At 40.2% G+C, this 19,553-nt stretch overlaps 1 protein-coding gene, 1 long non-coding RNA gene and 5 other non-coding genes across 12 annotated transcripts; 6 read left to right on the top strand and 1 right to left on the bottom strand.

Moving 5' to 3' along the window:
• Positions 1–13,404: 13,404 nt before the first annotated feature.
• Positions 13,405–14,820, bottom strand: LOC140501473 (uncharacterized). Of its 2 annotated transcripts, none has more exons than XR_011966195.1 (2): positions 14,692–14,820; positions 13,405–14,314 (listed from the first exon to the last, which is right to left on the bottom strand). It is a non-coding gene; the product is annotated as an uncharacterized lncRNA (long non-coding RNA). The 2 variants fall into 2 exon arrangements; XR_011966196.1 differs by lacking the exon at positions 14,692–14,820 and adding an exon at positions 14,398–14,482.
• On the top strand, positions 14,308–18,809 carry RPL17 (ribosomal protein L17). Of its 5 annotated transcripts, none has more exons than XM_072605133.1 (7): positions 14,308–14,793; positions 16,098–16,151; positions 16,358–16,398; positions 17,322–17,456; positions 17,751–17,849; positions 18,255–18,446; positions 18,723–18,809. In XM_072605133.1, the coding sequence occupies exons 2-7, from the start codon at positions 16,112–16,114 to the stop codon at positions 18,768–18,770; spliced, it is 555 nt and encodes a 184-aa protein (XP_072461234.1). In that variant the 5' UTR covers positions 14,308–14,793; positions 16,098–16,111; the 3' UTR covers positions 18,771–18,809. The 5 variants fall into 5 exon arrangements, with proteins under 5 accessions (XP_072461234.1, XP_072461236.1, XP_072461238.1 ...); XM_072605135.1 differs by having other exon boundaries at positions 14,769–14,889; XM_072605137.1 differs by having other exon boundaries at positions 14,776–15,193.
• LOC140502903 (small nucleolar RNA SNORD58) lies at positions 15,847–15,912 on the top strand. The gene has a single exon (XR_011966626.1). It is a non-coding gene; the product is annotated as a small nucleolar RNA SNORD58 (small nucleolar RNA).
• Positions 16,484–16,550, top strand: LOC140502905 (small nucleolar RNA SNORD58). Its single transcript, XR_011966628.1, has one exon. It is a non-coding gene; the product is annotated as a small nucleolar RNA SNORD58 (small nucleolar RNA).
• Positions 17,578–17,642, top strand: LOC140502902 (small nucleolar RNA SNORD58). The gene has a single exon (XR_011966625.1). It is a non-coding gene; the product is annotated as a small nucleolar RNA SNORD58 (small nucleolar RNA).
• LOC140502906 (small nucleolar RNA SNORD58) lies at positions 17,950–18,009 on the top strand. Its single transcript, XR_011966629.1, has one exon. It is a non-coding gene; the product is annotated as a small nucleolar RNA SNORD58 (small nucleolar RNA).
• On the top strand, positions 18,489–18,554 carry LOC140502904 (small nucleolar RNA SNORD58). The gene has a single exon (XR_011966627.1). It is a non-coding gene; the product is annotated as a small nucleolar RNA SNORD58 (small nucleolar RNA).
• Positions 18,810–19,553: the final 744 nt, after the last annotated feature.

Genomic DNA, 19,553 nt, shown 5'->3' on the forward strand with positions numbered 1-19,553 from the left:
GTCTTTCTGAAGGAGTGAAAGAATTCAGAACTGAAATAATATAAAATAAATGTTTTTAAAAAGAGTGGGGGGATACTTGGGAATATTTGTAGGTAGCAGGGGAGAAACCAGATGGGCAAAAATCCAAATTTGAATAGGAGAAAGGGAGTGGGCCAAATTGCAACTGGGAAATTATATAGTTTTTAATGATATTTTTTGTAAGAAGCAGCATAATATGTTGGATAAAGAGTTAGCCTTAAGTAAGAAAGACCAGGGTTCAAATGCTACCTCTGACATATAGTTGTGAGACTCTGGGTCATTTAAGTCGAGGCTGTCTCCAGACTCCTCCTTCAGGTCTCCTAGTGGGATTCCTCCCTCCTCACCCTTTATCATTTTCTTGTTATGCATTGTCTTCCCCCTTTAGAATGTAAGCTCCCAGTCTTTCTTCTTGATTGTATTTATTTTCTGGCTAAAGCTATACTTTTTGAGTAACCATAGGACCATTGCAGTCATTTTTGTATAACTTTTATATAATTTCTGAAGCAATCATGTTAAACCATGATGAAGCTCTGATATTCCTGTTCCCTTTACGGATGCCCACAGAGCAGTAAGTGGAGATGGGGGTAAAAAGCAATCTAGGAAAGGTGGGCAGAGCTAGTCTACAAATAAACTTGGACAAAGACAACCATACCAAATGGGGATGAATGGACAGAATTAGCTGTGAGATACTCAGAAAATGAAAAAATAAATGTTGTAGCCTGGCAAATCACTGATTCCCACTAACATGACTAGGGGCAGGGAGTGAAAGAAGAAAAAGAACAGAAATGTAATCACTTTTTAAACTGGGTTATTTAGTTTGGTCCTGAGTAAGGCTGGGTAAGTTTCTCACCATTTCAAGACCTTCTCCAGAACATGGCATAATCGATCCTTCCAGTCCTTACCTTGAAGGACCAGGAATATTAAGAGAAATTGTGCATGAACTTGGCTTCTGCACAAGCTTTGGCATCTTCTGATGAGAGTGTGACTCTGAAAGTTACTACAGCCTGCAATGGACTGTTGATAAAATGCTATGGTTTTATTAAATATTAGACAAATATTTTAATGTCCTATTTGTAGGACATCATCCCGAATTGTCTCCATCATAGTACATAGTAAAAGCTTAGTAAATGCTTGTTGATGATTATTATCTTTGAAGTTCACTAATGTATAAGAATTTACCAACATATGATCACTAGGGCTGGGAGAACAGAGAGAGTCCCTGAAGTTTTCCAAGGCCAGGGAAAATTACGTGATGACCTCATTTTACTAATCGTTCCCCTCTTCCCCACCACGCACAAATTTTTCACAGAATTTCAGAGTTAAAAGAAACTCCACAGATCATCTTGTCCAACATTTTCCAAACTGGAGGAAAACAAGGCCAGGGCTTCAAGTAGCTTGTGATTTAACAATGAAGGAGGGTAGTGAGACTGGTCTCATCTTACTCTCCCTACAATAGTTTAGGGCTCATCATCAGCACTGTTACCCTGAACTATATCCAACACCAACAACAACACTAGCCCCACTCCTCCTCTCCCTCTGCTGTGAAAGCTTCCAGCCTCTCTCCTTCTGAACCAGGTGTTAACCCCAAGAGAGAGTTATAACCTAACGGGTGGGGCTACGTGTGGTCCTCTAGGTCTTCAAGTGTGAGGCCACAGGTTCCCCACCCCTGAAACTAACCAATACCCACAGCAGCTACACAGGTTTTTTTGAGGAAAATTCCACACCTCCCCTTGTCTATCAGATCTTCTCATGCCTGCTGCAGGAGCCCCTCTGAGGCAGGGTGCAGGGATCAGGGTGTTGAGTTCCACTTCTTCCCTTTTCATTTTGGGGGAGACAGGATGACCAGGCATGGATGATGGATTGTGATCTGGATATTAGCTATTATTATGTTATATTCTATCTAAGTCTACTTAGCTTTATAACTTCTCTGGTACTGTCAAGGGCACCATGATTTTTGCATTAACCAAGGTTCCCACAGCCTCAGAAGCATCTTCACATCTTGTTCCCTAAGCCCACATTTGCATTTCCAATCACTTGCCTAAGTTTGTTGGTTCTACCTCCACAGCTGTCGCCTTCATCTATTCCCTTCTCTTTATTCATATAGCCATCAGTCTAGCTCAGACCCACCTCTTAATTGGACTACTACAATAGGATCTCCCCATTCTAATATGTCCTACAAATAGTTTTGTTGTTCAGCTGGGTCCAACTCTTCATGATGGCATTTGGGGTTTTCTAGGCAAAGATACTGGAATAGTTTGTCATTTTCTTTTCCAGTTCATTTTACAAACAAGGAATGGAAGCAAACAGAGTTAAGTGACTTGCCCAGAGTCATAAAGCTAGGAAGGGTCTGAGGTCAGATTTTAACTCACAAACATAAGTCCTCCTGACTCCAGGCCTGGCTACTTCCTGCACCACCTGGCTCCAAACAGTTGGCAGAGTGATTTTCCTAATGTGCAGGTCTACCCATGTCCTCCCTCTATTCATTAAACTCTAGTAGATCCCTATTAATTCTAGGATCAAATATTACTTCATCACCCTCTCATCTTTTTTTCCAGTTTCTTTGTGTGTGTTTGTAGCTGAACACAATTGTTAGCAAAGTCATACTATTTCAGAAGGTTGAGCATTCCAAATTTAAACAACTCTAACTGTGTGAACTAGTGAGTTCCCTCTCACTGAAGGTATTCAAGTGGAGATCAGGTGACCACTTGCTAGGGATGGCGTAGAGCATCACTTCTCAAAATATGTTCCATTGACCCTTGGCATTTCCCAAAACCCTTGCAGGGAGTCTATGAGGTCAAAACTATTTTCACAATAATACTAAAATGTCATTTGCCCATTAAAGTGTTTCTACTTTTCCAACTACATATCTGTGTGAGGCTAGATTTTTTTCATATACTTCAACCAAAACAACATCAAAATAGATTGTAGCAGATACTATTAAGATGGACATTTTTTTAAAATTGCACTTGTAACAATGCCCAGTATGCTTGGATCCAGTAATACCATTACTAGGTTCATAGCCCAAAGACATCACAAAAAAAGGGAAAAGGACCCACATGTACAAAAATATTTATATCAGCTCTTTTTGTGTTGGCAAAGAATTGGAAATTGAGGGGATGGTCATCAACTGGGTTATGGTTAAACAAACTGTGATATATGATTGTGATGGAATATTAATGTGCTATAAGAAATGATGAGCAGTCAGATTTCAGAAAAACCCGGAAAGACTTACATGAACTGATGCTGAGTGAAGGGAGCAGACCCAGGAAAACACTGTACACAGTATCAGCAACACAATCATCAACTATAATAGACTTAGTTCTTCTCAGAAGTACAATGATCCAAGACAGTTCCAAAAGACTTGTGATGGAAAATGCTATCCAGAGAAGACATACAGCAACTTGAATGCAGATCAACACATACTATTTTCACTCTTTTATTTTGTTTTTTCTTTCTTGGTTTTCCCTTTTGTTATGATTCTTCTTTCATATGATTAATATGATTGTACATGTATAACCTATATCAGATTGCTTGCTATCTTGGGAAGAAGGGAGGGGAGGAAAGCAGGGAGAAAAATTTGGAACTAAAAGTGAATGTGGAAAGCTATCTTTTCATGTAATATGAAAAAATACTATTAAGTAAAAAATAAACAAATAAAAATTGCAGAAATATGTAAAATACAATGCCACTCTTCTCACTAACGTTTTTGTTTTGAAAATATAGTTATTTTTCATTAAAATGTTATTTATGTTAACATATAGTAGATCTAGGTGGCACAGTAGATATACGTGCCTGGAATCAGAAAGATCTAAGTTCAAATCTAGCCTTATACACTAACTAGCTGTGTGACCCTGGACAAATCCCTTCACCTCTGTTTGCCTCAGTTTCCTCATCTATTAAATGGGGATGATAATAATAGCATCTACCTCCCAAGGTGAGTGTGAGGATCAAATGGGATAACAATGTGCAAAGCACAGTGTCTCACACAGAGTATGTGCTACATTAATGTTAGTTGTTGTTTTCTCTCTATGATTTCTACCCTTTGCTCCTAGTTCTGAGCAGAACAAGTCTAATCTCTCTTCCACATGACAGACCTTCAAATACTTGATGACCATTGTCTTCATTTCTTTAACTCAGTTTTCTCTTCTGCAAAAAATGTGAATAACAATAATTCTTTGTTCTATCAACCTCATAGGGCTGTTGGGAGGAAAGGGCACTGTGAATGAAAGGTGAGTGGCCATTGTCTTAAGGAATTGTGAAGGAAGTTGGGATGTTGAGCTTGGAGACTATTTTAATTCACTTAATGTTGCCCTCAAACATGTGAAAGTCTGTCATGTGGTAGAGGGAATAGGCTTGTTCTGCTTGACTACAAAGGAAAGAACTAGGACCAATAAGCAGAAATAACATGAAGGCACCCTTGTTTCAGTATAAGTTAGCTAACTTTCTAACTACTTGCTTGGCTCCCACCCCCTGCTCCATACTGACCTCTAGTTTCTACATGATTCCTGGCTCCTGCCCCTTGGCACTGCCCAAAGGTGGAAGAAGTTTCCTTGTTCTCAGCTACTGAGAGACTGAAAGAACAACAGGTCAGAGGTGTTGCAGATGGGATTTCTGCACTAGCTGAGAAGTTGGGCAGGTGGCTTTGAAGGCTCCTTCCAACCCAAGATCCCACATTTCTTCTTTTTTTTATCTGCTCTATTTGCCTAGAGGATTTAGAGGAACAAGGAACTAGAGAAAAAGGAGAACTATTGTATGGCATAGCACGTTTTCTTTGATCACCGACACAATAGCAGCTCAGCCTCTCCCCCTATTCAATCCTAGAAAGAAGAGATTATGTTGTCTGTGTCATCATGAAAACTTATGCTTTTTTGTCCTAAGAGGGGGAAAAAAATCTACTGAACAGAATTGCTATGGTAAATTCCACAGAGTGCATAAATGGAACATACAGATTATACAATGCCCCATGAAGAGCTAAATTCTCTATCAAGAGATTGTCTTTTCTGTCCTTTTTTCTTGGATAACTGGAAGCTAGCCTCATTCCCTGAAGAAACTGCTTATTACATGAAGGTTGGGGACAAAAAAGAAAAGAGAAATCAAGGGGACAAAACTAAGAGGAAAAACAATTACGAATATTCATTCAAAAATCTCAGGAGAAATGCAGTGTCTTGGGCAGTCAGACTAATCCATATATACTAATTGATTTACACAGAATAATATTGCTATGGCAGTTCAGGCAAACAAGTACTTTCCTAAAAGGGATTTATAACCTCCACTCAAAACTGTTGTTTGGACTAAGTATTTTATTCCTACAGGGGTCCTCCTTGACCTCTGTGGTTGTCTGAGAGAAACACTGCAGCTTTGAGAAAGGTAGGGTCTTATAATTTTTTTTTAATTGATCCCTGGAGACAGAAAAAGTGAGTGAAGCCTGAGTGGTCACCATTAAAGAGTACAAAATAGTTGTGTGTAAATCATGTTTTTATAAATCAAATCTTATGTTAAATGCACCAGGGAGTTTTGATATTTCATTTCTATTGCCATCACCCCCGTCCAGACCCTCATTATACAGGCCTGGGTTATTGCAACAATCTCCTAGCATATTTCTCTCTGCCTTCTGTCTCTTGTCCCTGCAACATATTTTGCATGCCTGACAGAAAATCCTCCTAAAATGTCACTTTTGTCATGTCTATTACGGTGAGCCCTATGCAGTGGTAGATCCAGGAGATGGGGTTAGAAACTCATAAGGGAAATCAAAAAATTTTAGGGAATAAGATGTGGGGGCAAAGCAAATCAAGGTTAGTGCTCAGAGAGTATTTGGAAATCATAGGTCAAGATGCAGCTATAAGTCAAAATTGGGCAAGCAGAAATCCAAGTCACAAAGGGATCAAATGACAAGAGCCTGAAATCACGTAGAAACCAGAGGTCAACGCAGAACAGGGGGTCAGAGGGCATTCAAGAGAACAGAAGCAGATGTGGCATCACAGAAGACAAAAATGACAAATTTTCCCCAAAACTTTATTAGTTCATTTGTTTTCAGTTTTCAAGAATCACTTCCATAAGGTCCAAATTTTCTCCCACTCCTTTCCCAAGGTGGCATGCAGTCTAATATGGGCTTTACACATACATTCCTATTAAACACATTTTCATATTAGTCATGTGGCATACAAGAATTAAAATGAATGAGAGAAACCATGAGAAAAACAAAAGAAAACATAACAAAAGAGAAAATAGTCTGTTTCATTCTGTGTTCTGACACCATAGTTCTTTCTCTGGATGTGGAAGGCATTTTACATCATGAATCCTTTGGAAATGTTTTAGGTCCTTGCATTGCTGTGAAGGGCTATGTCTATCAAAAACAGTCCTTGAACACTGTGACTGTTACCGTGTACAGTTTTCTCCTGGTTCTGCTCACTTCACTCAGCATCAGTTCATAGAAGTCTTTCCAGGTTTTTCTGAAGTCTGCCTGTTCATCTGCAAATTTGTTTTACTCTTTCATTTTGTGGGTTCTGCTGTTCTAGAATTTGTTTATAGTCATTTGTATAGGTATTTGGAGGGGTTTGGGGGAGAGCTCAAGCAAGTCTCTGATTTTACTCCACCATCTTGGTTCCACCAGAGTAGTGAACTTTTCTCTAGTCTCCCATCTCCACATACACACACCTAGCTGTGAAATGCAGCAACTGAAACATCTACTTTCTCCCCCTCCATCTGTTTAGGAGAAGCTTTTAAAAAAAACACAAACAAAAACTAGCCTGTCCTATCCAGGGGTGTGCTGCAGCCAGCTTGAATTGGTTGAGAACCATTGTTAAATTTCCAATATAAGCATTTACACCTTGAAAACCAACAAAGCTACAAATCGGAGCTTGTGAAAGTGATGGGGAAAGTGTAAATAATATAGATTAAGCTTAAAAGAGTGTCCTGCCAAACATTTTTGGAAAGTTGGTTGTTCATATACTAGCATATCCCTGTTAATCCCCCCTATTGTTGATTGTAGTTTGTAAGATTGACTCTTGTTTTTATAAATGAATTTGATCCCTTTGTCTGTGGGCATGTCATTTCTTAAGACCAAATTGTAGCCTAAGGAAGATGTTCCTGAGGGATCCTGCACTAGGACTCTGAAATTCACGTACAATAAAAGGCCTCCTTATCAGTTATAAACTATGGTTTCATTTTACAAATAATCCTAAAATTTCAACTTGACCTTCACTTAGATTTCCCTTAGAAAAATGAATCTAATTGAGGCATGGGACAGCTAGATGGCGCAGTGGATAGAGTGCCAGGCCTAGAGTCAAGAAGACTTATTGTCATGAGCTCAAATTCAGCCTCAGATACTTCCTAGCTGTGTGATCCTGGGCAAGTCATTTAACCCTGTTTACCTCACTTTTCTCATCTGGAGAAGGAAATAGAAAACCACTCCAGTATCTCTACCAAGAAAACCCTCAATGACACAACTGAAAAATGACTCAATAATGACAAAATTGGAGGTATGGCACCACTGAGGGTATGAGCACTCCTTCCGAAAACTAAAAACTACTTCTTTTACCCAAAGAGGGGGAGAGGTGAAGGAATTAAAGGAAAAAATTCTGCTTTCAATCCAACTTAATGGGTATAGTCTGGAGTGATTTTTTTTGTTATTTCACTCCTTTCTAGTAGTGGAGGAATTGAGAGCACAGATCCTGCCAGCTTCACAGAGGACATCTAGTGTATATCATATAACTATATGTATATATGTAATATATATATACACATATGTATATATAACTGTATATTTTGTTGAATCCTGTGTCTTTATATCAGTCTTTCTCTGCAGTCTTTCTACATATTGAACCCTATATTGTGACAAAGCAATCCAGCACAAAAATCCAACACAGAGACATTTTCTGACAACGTATACAACACTACGTTCTAGTAGCCCTCTGCCTCCCTGATTTGAAGAGATAGGGTTCATCATCTTTTCTCCAAATTCTTCATCAGTTTTCCATAACTCAGAGTTCAAGTTTCTTTTACATTCACATTATTGTAGTCATTTTGTATTCTGTTCTCTTGGTTTTGTTTACTTCACTCTATAACAATTTATATAAATCTTCCAACAGTTCAATGAATTCCATATATTCATCACTTATTATTTCATGCCATCATGTTATGTAGGGGAGGGGCCATCTCAATGTGTGGCTCTAATCCAGCCTCCCTTTAGTCACTTAAGTGATTTTCCTAAAACACAGGTCCAGTCATGTTGCCCCTCTATGTAGTAAATTGAACTGGCTCTCTATTATCTCAAATCAAAAATACAAAATGCTCAGTTTGGCATTCAAAGCCCGTTATAACCTATCCCCGTCCTATTTTTTCAGTGTTTTTACACCTTGCTTTCCATAACATACCATTTGATACAACGATACTGACCTCCTGGCTGTTCCATGAACAAGACACTCCATCACCTGTCTCCTAGCATTTTCTCTGGCTCTCTCCCATGCCTGGAATGCTCTTCCTCCTCTGCTGCAACTACTGACCTCCCTGCCTTCTTTTAAATCCCAATTAAAATCCTACCTTTACAGGAAATTTTCCCTAACTCTTCCTAATTCCAGTTTCTTGTTCAGTCGTTTTAGTCATATCCAACTCTTCATGATACCATTTGGAAGTTTTCTTGGCAAAGATACTGAAGTGATTTGTTATTTCCTTCTCCAGCTCGTTTTACAGATGAGGAAACTGAGGCAAATAGGGTTAAGTGCTTTGCCCAGGGTCACACAGCCAGTAAATGTTTTGAGGCTGGCTTTGAATGCAGCCTCCCTGACTCCAGGCCTGGCACTGTATTCACTGAGCCACCTAGTTTACTTAATTCCAGTGCTTTCTCTCTTTTAATTAATTCCTATTATTCCTGTTTATATTATCTCCTCTATAGTTTTGCACATATTTGTTTCTATGTTGTCTCCCCCTTTAGATGGTAAGCTCCTTGAGGGCAGGAGCTTTCTTTTGCCTCTTTTTGTATCCCCAGTGCTTAGTACAATGCATAGCACATAACAGACACAACACATGTTTATTGATTGATTGACTGAATAGATACATCTCTAGTGGCTCCTCCCTTTCTTCAAGGGCTCTAAGATACCATAAAAGAGCAGATGGTCACTCTGTTTTCCTTAAAGAAAGGGGGTACTGGGATAGAATTATATCTATCTGGTCCCTTAAATATTATTAGTCAAGGGGATATAATTTTTAGGTTCAAGCTAAACTTTTTATCACTGTTTCTTGATCACAAAATTCTATATCCAAGGCTTGACTTCCTTCTCACAAAATATCAGTTACACAATGAATACACATAGCAAGTAGCAAAAAAAATGTATCTGTCCAAGTCAATAGCAAAACAGACATTAGGGAAATCATATGTGTGTATATACATATATATGCGTACATATGTATATATACGCACACACACGTATTTATATATGTATGCATATGTATGCGCATATATATGCACATATATAAAGTATATGTGTGTATACATTTACAGGTGCTAACACAATACGCGTACAATACAATGTATGTATATATAATATTACATATATAATATACATATGTGTGAAAATATATACCTGACAACACAGATTGAAGGAGCTCTCCTATTGGAAGCAAGATTACTCAGCTCACCCAAAGGAAAATTCCCCAAAGTGTTGACTGTAAGAAACTGGGAATAGGAACATGATGGAGACTGCTAGCTCGTCTCAAGTCAGTTTTTTCTCAGAATCTTTTTCTCCCTTCAGGAACATAAAGTGGGATGGGCATTGTTCACTTTCCTTCTCAAATACAAAATCCAAAACACCCCAAAGAGACTGAAGAGCCTGATGAGACCATAGAGACTGGATCTCTCTTGTCTCTAGCTCTCACCAACTCCTTCCCAACCCTCAGATATGGCATTGATCTCCACCAATGAGGAAAGAATCCCATACCAATGAACTTTAGGGATCTGGTTACAAACGCCATTCCTAGAGCACCGTTTTTTCTTCCATTCTTCCAATCCATGGGTGCCCACTTTGGCTCCAGTTCTTTGTTACCAGCTACCAAAAAGAGTGCTGCTATGAATATGAATATGTGAATCCTATCACTTCTTCAGGTCCCAGATTGAGTACTGCCTCTTCCGTGGAGCCTGCTGCAACCCAAGCTAGAACAGTAATGGTTTTATCCCAGAGCCTGAACAATCCAAGGAGCCAGTGGTCAGAGTCAGCAGAGGGCAGCAGAGAACTGTCCAAGATAGTATTGGATGATGGCCTTACTATTCCACCAGCAAGGTGTTTTCCATTGTGTGTGGACAAGACACCAAAATATAGTTTCCCCAAATCAGAAGTCAGACATTCTGAGGATGAGCAGGTTCAAAGAGAAAAGAATGTAGAGATGAGGCCACAGCCAAGGGCCAGTCAAGGTCTCAAGGGAGGAATGTGTAGAAGGAAGATCGAGAAAGGCCCTGGATAATTTCAGCTTTCGAGACCGGGGTTACATAATATAAAAGTGATTATAACCAAGAGGCATTCCCCAAGTGAAATAAATCTGAGTATTTTTTTTTAATTTAAAACGGCACATCTAATCTTTGTGTAAGTAAACTAATAGCGAAAACATCTTACTTTTCAGATAATAGCATCATTGATAATGAGCATGATAAAAAATATTCAAACACTTTTGCTCCTTAGTCAAATGACCCTCCTCCTCACCTTCTGCAGCCCTTACCAGAGACCCTCCTGCCTTTTCACTTATCCACTTGGCCCTAATCCAGAGAGCTGATGAGGTTTTAGCATAGAACTGCCAAGAGCAAGGAGATCAAGTTGCAAGAGGGTCATAAATATAGATGGTTCTGTGTTTTATAACTATAAACCTTTCCCTGAACTTAGAAATATAAAATTGGTTTAAACATGAAAATTGTCTGCAATTCTGTATGTCTTTCCTTTTTATTCTCATTCAGATCCTCTGGTCATAAAGCTTTGTAAAACTTCACCTTGTAAGTATTGCCTCAGCTTGCTGTCCAGAATGTTGTGCTTTACTTTCAATGTCTCTAATAATCTTATTTATATATTTTCCATCTCTTTTGACCTTTCTCTCCCCTACACAGTTAAGTATAGGTTTCACACAAGAATGAAGAGAAGCATGAAAAGGTAAAGAGCAAAGAGAAGTCATAAGGGACTTATAAAAGTTGAACTGTTTACATCCCTACATGGAAAGACAATATTAGTAACTCTTGAAACTATTCAGTATCTGGGTACTTGGTGGGATTACACACACACACATGCACATGCACACACTCATAGAGACAGAGTGTACAGAGTGAATTGAATAGGATGGGATCATATCTTTAAAAAAAATGAAATCAAGCAGTGAGAGAGAAATATATTGGGAGGAGAAAGGGAGAAATGGAATGGGGCAAATTATCTCTCATAAAAGAGGCAAGCAGAAGATTTTTTTAGTTTGGGGGAAAAGAGGGGAGGTGAGAGAAAAACATGAAGTTTACTCTCATCACTTTCCACTAAAGGAAGGAATAAAATGCACACTCATTTTGGTATGAAAACCTATCTTACAATACAGGAAGGTGGGGGATAAGGGGATAAACAGGGTGGGGGGGGACGATGGAAGGGAGGGCATGGGGAGGAGAGTACAATTTGAGGTCGACACTCACAGGGAGGGACAGGATCAAAAGAGAGAATAGAAGTAATTGGAAGCAGGATAGGATGGAGGGAAATATAGTTAGTCTTATACAACACAACTATTATGGAAGTCATTTGCAAAACTACACAGATTTGGCCTATATTGAATTGCTTGCCTTCCAAAGGGAGGGTGTGGGGAGGGAGGGAGGAAAAGAAGTTGGAACTCAAAGTTTTAGGAACAACTGTCAAGTACTGTTCTTGCCACTAGGAAATAAGAAATACAGGTAAAGGGGTATAGAAAGTTATTTGGCCCAACAGGACAGAGGAGAGGATGGAGACAAGGGCAGAGAGGAATGATGGAGGAGAGAGTGGAGTGGTGATGGGGGCAATTGGAATGCTTGGTGTTTTGGGGTGGGGGGAGGGGACAAGGGGGGAGAAAATTTGGAGCCCAAAAATTCTGTGAAAATGAATGTTAAAAGTGAAATAAATAAATAAATTTAAGAACAAAAAAAAAAAAAAAGTATAGGTTTCAGAACCTTCCCTCTATCCTCTGGTCTTTCTGCAGTGCTCTGCTGACATTCTTTCACTTTTACTTCACCTTTTTCCAAAAAAGTTTTCCTTAGCTTCTCCTGTTCTGAATTCTACTTGCCAATTCATGGGCTATATATACCCTTACTTATTCCTTCCTTATTCTTTCCATATCCCTCAAAGGAGTAGAGACTCTAAAGAACCAAATGTGAATTCCCTCTCTATTCCATGTGTGCATCATTATACCTATGGACTTTAATTTTATTCTTTCTAATTTCTGCTATCCCTAACATTTAGAAATATTAGTTTACCAAGCCTAAATCCTCCAAGGAAGGTGACTGGTTGTGACAAATGGCACACAAAACCAAAAGAGAAAAAAATGCAACCTAACAATCTAAGGTTGTCCTAGGAGCCTGGCCTGGAACCACTGAGATCCCAGGTCTAGTCATTCCCCAAGTGGAAACCTGAAGTCATGTGCCTCTAACTAGATGGCTACACAAAGAAGTAGTCAGCAAAAACAAAAAGGGGAGTTTTGGGAAGATGGCAGTACATAGAGGATCACAGATCCCCTGCAAAAACGCCACTGGGACTGAGAGATGCAACCCTTTAGTCAGAAATAAAATCATCTCTAGACTCCTCTATCCAATCCAAGAATCCACAAATGGATCTACAGAGTCCTTCAGAGATCTTGGGACAGACAAATCAGAGCAGGTTGAAGGCATAGCCCCAAGGGTAAAGTCCAGGCATCCCCTGACTTTAGGGTATTCTGGGAGGTCTCTGGCATGCTCTGAACTAAGACAAACACTGCCTGAACCTGGCCTGAATCCTCAGAAATCTGCAGAATCCTGAATCTGGAGAAAAGGGAGATGTGAGGAGTCATCCATGACAACTTCACAATTGTGTTATAGGCAGGCTCTGGCCATAAAAAGATTGCTATTGCTAGTAACACCACTAATAATAAATGAAGAAACCTCCTGGAATAGGGGATGGAGAGCTAGAGTCAGGAAGACATAGATTCAAGTCCTTTCCCTGAGTCTGGACAAGCCACTTAATCTCTCAGTGCTCCAGATCTCTAAGTGCTCCTGTGCTCTAAGACCATAAATTGCAGACTAGGTACCAAACCCATTTTAAAGATGATGAAAGTGGGGCTCAGAAGGATTCAGTACATGCTAGCCCAGGTCTCTCCTTACTTCAAGTGAGCATTAAAAGTAGCACTTTCTACAATACCACACTTTTTAAACTGAGATTTTTTGTTTGTTTGTTATATTTATTTATGAACATATTCCACCACCTCCTCTACCCAGAAGGCTTTCCCTTGTATCAAAGATTTAAAAAGAAAACAAGCAGTTCAGCAAAATGAACCAAGGCGTCCATCACATCTGAGAGCAAATACTGTATTCAACACCCTGAGTCCCCCATCTCTGAAATAAAAGGAGGCAAACGCACTTTCTCATCTTTCTCCAAGGTCAAACTTAGCCATCGTAATTACACAGTTTTCGGTTATCTTCTACCGTACTCTCTCTGGATATCGTCACTATGCATGCTGTTTTCCCGGCTCTGCTTACTTCACTCTCCATCCAATCATCGCTGTTTTCACCAGCTTCTCTGAAGCCTTCACATTCCTAAGGTCTTGAGGAGAGGCATGTTTCCTTACCTTCATACACCACAGTTTTTTGGTTTCTAGCCATTCAGCCGTCCAAGTACATCCCCCTCTTAAAAAAATAAGACAAAACAAAAAACCTAGCACTATTGAGTTGTAAAGACGCCATTTGAATGCTCCAGTCCTCCCTTTCAATCTGGGATAAGTACTGGAGTTTGGAAAGCCCCTCCACCCACAGTTGGCCAAAATCCCGCTTTCATAGTTTCAGAACAGCCTGGGCTACCTGTCAAGCCGCAGGTACGTGCCCGCTGTGGAGCTCGAGCTCAGCCCTCACAGAAGTCAACGTTTGTTCCCAGTGTCGTGATGCCTCTTCAGAACAAAGTCTTGTGGAACGGAGGTTCTCCAGCCTTCTGTGTCAGGAACCTTTCTCCGTCCGGTAAAGTCTTCAATTCAATGTATCAGACGCCTCCTCCGTGCCTGGCACTGTGCTAAGCATTGGATAACTGTTTGTAAATGCATAAAGCCAAACGAACAGGTCTCCAACCTAAACCAAAAGCTATGGAAAATAAAAGGGAAGGGTTTTTTATTTTCTTCTCCAAGCTCATTGCCCCTTCCCCTCCCCCAGAACTCGGAACCCACGGAGAAGGCCGGGCTTCCGAGAAGACGGTGCTGAGGACATCCGTCCTGCCCCTTCCTACTGCCTCCTACGGTTTAAAATGCTCTCTTTCCAAGCAGAACTCCAAAAAAGCCATCAACAAGACACGCCCCTTTAGTTTCTTGGTTTCTGTGGTTTGTTGTCTCGTCTTTTTTTAAACAGTAATTTTGAGATAATCCCTTGGGACTACTTTTAGGTCCTACAACTTTTAAAAACATTCTCCACCCTCCCTTCCCCTTCCCTGCCCCTCCTCCCTCTGTTTCTCCCCCCTCCCCCACCTCAGCCCTCTCGTCCCGGGAAGTAGAACTCTCGCGAGATAGCCGAGGTGTCATCAAGTATCCCGAAAGCCTTTGCTCTTCCTTTTCCTTGAGCCGTCCTAGGTGAGTGAAGCGCCGCTTCTGAGCCACCTCTGCCATCCGCCGGGCATCGGCCCCATCGGCCCCTCACTCCGGCCGGACTGAAGGCCTCGGTGAAGGGTAAACCCGAGGCTTCCTTCAGGGCCGCCCATTTACCTCCCGATGGCTTTGGTTCTTTGGTTCCGGCGCGGGGAGCCGGGGGCAGCCTCGGCCTCCCGTTTGCAGCCTGCTGGCGGCTGGTGGACGGGCGAGGGTGGGAGTGGGGCCCACGGAGCGGTGCGCGCTCCGCCACCTCCTCCCCTATGCTCGAGCCTCCGTCCCTGCCCCCGCCTTCGGTATCCCCGCGAGCGCCGGAGCCTCCCGGAGCAGCCGATGGCCCCGGCCCCCCCCCGCAGGTCCCCGCGTCCCTGCCGCGTGGAGGAAGGCAAGGCTTCACTTCCGGGCCTCGTGTGGGTAGCGGAGGGAGGTTCAGGAAGGAGGCAGGGAGAGGCGGCCCTTGGCCGGGGTGCTGTACTTTACTTCAGCAACGCTGTGGGGACGGCTTTTCAAAGCAGGGAGTCTTGAGGTAATGAGATGAACGCTTCTCTGGGCCCTAGTTTTCCTTGTAAAAGGAACGGGTTGGACCGGTGTGACTGACTTCGCCTTAAGATAGTTGGAGCAGAATTACTGAGCTTTTATTCAACCCTGTCTAGCTTTTTGTGACCTCATTTTGGGGTTCTGGGGTGCTTTGCAGTTTCCTTCTCTGGCTCATTTTACAGGCGAGGAAACTGAGGCAAACAGGGTCCTGTGACTCACCCAGGGTCACACAGCTAATGAGTGTCTGAGGACAGCTTTGAACTCAGGAAGATGAGTCTAACTCCAGGCCCTTGGCTCTATCCCCTCTGGCTGCTAGCTGCCCAAAATGATTCCAACTCTAAATCCGAGGGCAAGTCCAAATTTGTCATGCAAGTAGTATTTATTGGGAGTGTGCCCAGCGCCGTTGGATATTAGCGGAATTTTAGGGCTTGAAGAAACGCATAGGTGAGTAAAGGGGAATTAAGACGACTATTGTATGTTTTTCTACTTTGGAATAAGTGGCTGCAGTGATGACTATTCTTAGGACACCTTTGGATTAACCATGAAAACAATGACATTCTGAGCAGCTGCTTCATTTAGCTTGATAGTGGGAATTTCAGTGTGTGTTTCCACAAATTCATTTTGACTCTTTAGATGATTACAAAATGTGGTGTGAGTCCTCCCTTCAGCATATTTACCAGATGTTTATTTGTGAGTCTTCTGAAATTTTTGTTTAAGAAAGAATACTGAATTGCGTTGCCTTTTTTCCCTAGGGTAATCAGTTAAAATGGTGAGGTACTCTCTTGATCCAGAAAACCCCACAAAATGTAAGTGAACATAGGATACTTTAGCTTAGAGTGATTTGTTTTATTGATGCTTTTTGCTTTTACATCAAACATTAAAAATCAATAATGCATCCTACAGATAACAGAATTCTGTAGGATTAAGAGTATAAATGCTTTTACAATTTTATAAGTCACAATAAAATGTCTCTCTCTACTAAACAGAACTATTTTTTTTTTTTAATTTTCAGCATGCAAGTCAAGGGGTTCAAATCTCCGGGTCCACTTCAAGGTATGTAAAAATAAATCATGATTAGCTTCCAAAGTGATTTTTCATATTGCGTGTATTTCTTGAAATCAGAGCTATGTACTTGAAGCTGCAATGATGACTTTTCTTAGGACACCTTTGGATTACCTATGAAAATAAAAACAACACTGAGCAGCCACTTTTGGTAGTGAGTTCCCCAGGGTTTTATACTAGGTGCTGCTACATTAATCTTAATCACAATATTGAAAAACAATGAGATTAGAAATAAGGGACAAGTATAATAGAGTGAAAACATTAGACTAGAGTCAGTTGCCCTATTTTGTAGTCCTTAGTTCTGTCACTAACAAGAGCATATTGTGTAAACTGAGTTTCTTTTGTTCTACATAAAGCAAATCATTATAACTGTAATAGAGAGGGGAAATCTACAAAAATTAATAATGCAGTACAACCAGATGTTAGATTAGCCACACTGATGTATCACTTTAGGAAATTAAAACAAATATGATCTGAACTACTCGTGAAAAATTTTGGGTCACAGTTACTCATTAAATATCAGTTATTGGTGGTTGATCCAGTCAATCAGTAAACATTTATTAAGTGCCAGGGGTACAAAAAGACAAGAAACTGGTCCCTCCTCTCTAGGAGCTTATATATGGAAACCTATACACAGCAAGCTATATAGAGGGTGAAAGCACTGGGTTAGGGAAGGTTTTATGTAGAAGGTGGGGTTTTAGTTGGGACTTAAAGGAAGCAATGGATTGGAACAGAAGAAGATACATTCCAGGCATGTGAAATAGCCAGAAAAAATGCCTAGAGCTGAGAGATGGTATGTCTTAATGAAACAACCGAAAGGCCAACATAATTGGATCAAACAATATTTCTTGGGTAGTAATAATCCTTTTTCAAAACTTCTTTTGACTCACTAATTAAAATATGACTTTTTACAGAACACCCGTGAAACAGCCCAAGCTATCAAGGGCATGCATATCCGAAAAGCTACCAAATATTTGAAAGATGTCACATTGAAGAAACAATGTGTTCCCTTCCGTCGGTATAATGGTGGAGTTGGCAGGTGTGCCCAGGTCAGAATTCTTGATTTATTTGTGGAAATATGTAAAATGTCTTTCTAAAAACACTTCTAAGGAATCAGTCTGGTAGAATAAGTTTAAATAGTAAGGTTTGCCCCCATTAGGCATTCCTTGGTTGCTGTGATGACAATCTTAGGACACCTTTGGATTAATCATGAAAAAAAGTATGTTCTGAGCAGTTTATAAACCCAGTTTTCTGAAAAGTGGGCAAATTTATGATTTCCAGGGAAATGTGCTATAAATAGGCAAATAGAATAACAATAATTTTTTTTTTTTTTTAATTTTCAGGCTAAGCAGTGGGGTTGGACACAGGGTCGCTGGCCCAAAAAGAGTGCTGAATTCTTGCTGCATATGCTGAAAAATGCAGAGAGTAACGCAGAACTGAAGGTAGGTTAAACCATACCAAATAAATACTATTTTTGAAATAATGGCAACTTTTAAGACTCAATATTAGTTATGCTGGTGATGATGGCAGAAATGAATTTGATGACAGTCATGACTCTCTTAGGACACCTTTGGATTAATGAAAATAATCACTCTGAGCCATCAAGTGGCATGGTAGTATAAGTTTCTGAAAGGGATCAGTCTAGTCTGGGATCCCTCATTTTATAAATGGGGAAGCCAAGCCCCAAAGGTTAAATAATGTCTTCCATAACACAAGTAGAAGCAATTTGGTTAAATGACCTGAATTTAGAGATGATCTTAATCATCTCTTTAGACCTCAGGGCTGATTTTGAGTTTAATTCCATTTTAACTCAAGGCATTAATCATATTAATTTTCTCCCTACACAGGGGTTGGATGTGGATTCTCTTGTCATTGAGCATATCCAGGTTAACAAGGCTCCCAAAATGCGACGGCGTACTTACAGGGCTCATGGTCGAATCAACCCGTACATGAGTTCTCCTTGTCATATTGAGATGATACTTACTGAAAAGGAACAAATTGTTCCTAAACCAGAAGAGGAGGTTGCTCAAAAGAAGAAGGTGAAAAAAATTTGGATTTTTATGTCATTGTTATATTTCTGGTTGCCATGATGACAATCTTAGGACACCTTTGGAATAACCATGAAAAAAACTTGTATTCTGAGCAACCCTGATTTCTTTCTTGAACTTTGCAATACATTGAAATGTCATTTAGTTTCTGATTGGTGAACGGTAAAATTTTCGTTTCACTGGAGCACAGTGGAATGAAAAGTCAGTTTTTATAGTGAAAAACGTGTTTGAGAGTTGCCTTTTTTAAAATCTTTTTTCTCCCCCCAGATATCCCAGAAGAAACTGAAGAAACAAAAGCTTATGGCTCGGGAGTAAAGAAAACATTAAAATGCAAATAAAAGTGAAATGAAAACATTTGTTACAGTAAATATTTTTAAAGTATTTATCCATAACTGGAAAACAGCTTAATGGTTGTTACTCACTTTTAATGGCTAGATATTCTGTAGTAGCAAGGGCGTTGGTTTTGTGGGGTAAACCTGAGGTTGGGCCTTTTCCCTACTGTTTTTAACCATGTGTAGTGTAGCATTGGTAAATCATTCATGTCCCTGAGTGTGCTCATTTGTAACTAGTGTAGTAGAAAGAACATGAGTAGCCACGTTGTTCATCAGTGTGGTCAGTACAAGAGTTCTGAAAGGTACTGACTGCTGTGTGTAGTCTTCCTTTGTTATTGATTATATCTTGACCAACTATGGGGTAGTGGGAGTGAATGACAGTGGGAATAAGTGTTGGACTTGGTGCTGAGGGCATTTCTGTTTGCAGAAGCAAAGTTGGGTAGACAAATTACGGACATTTGCCACAAAACACTATAAACATTGAACAGTTTCACTGTTTTAATAGGAATGTTGTGAAAGGCATTCCTTTGTTGGAGATGGTCTTGTCCAACTTTTAAAGCATGCACATTGGGGTGATGGATGTATATCCCAAATTTTTACTAATATCAGTATACAATCAAAGAAGTTTAGAGACTACCATAAAAGCCTAACTGCCCTATCTCAGGTCTAATTTCCTCCATAATAACTAAATCTGAAGTATGATTTTGTCATTTTTTTTTTCCCCAGCTTCCCTTAATGTTCTTTAGGGTTCAGAAGTCAAAGACAC

This window comes from Notamacropus eugenii, chromosome 4, assembly GCF_028372415.1.
Source record: "Notamacropus eugenii isolate mMacEug1 chromosome 4, mMacEug1.pri_v2, whole genome shotgun sequence".
NCBI lineage: Eukaryota > Metazoa > Chordata > Mammalia > Diprotodontia > Macropodidae > Notamacropus > Notamacropus eugenii.

Coding starts and splice junctions, on each gene's coding strand:
- RPL17 (XM_072605133.1), top strand. CDS start 16,112: ATGGTGAGGTACTCTCTTGATCCAGAAAACCCCACAAAAT. Junction 16,152..16,357: donor TCCAGAAAACCCCACAAAAT/GTAAGTGAACAT, acceptor TTTAATTTTCAG/CATGCAAGTCAAGGGGTTCA. Junction 16,399..17,321: donor ATCTCCGGGTCCACTTCAAG/GTATGTAAAAAT, acceptor GACTTTTTACAG/AACACCCGTGAAACAGCCCA.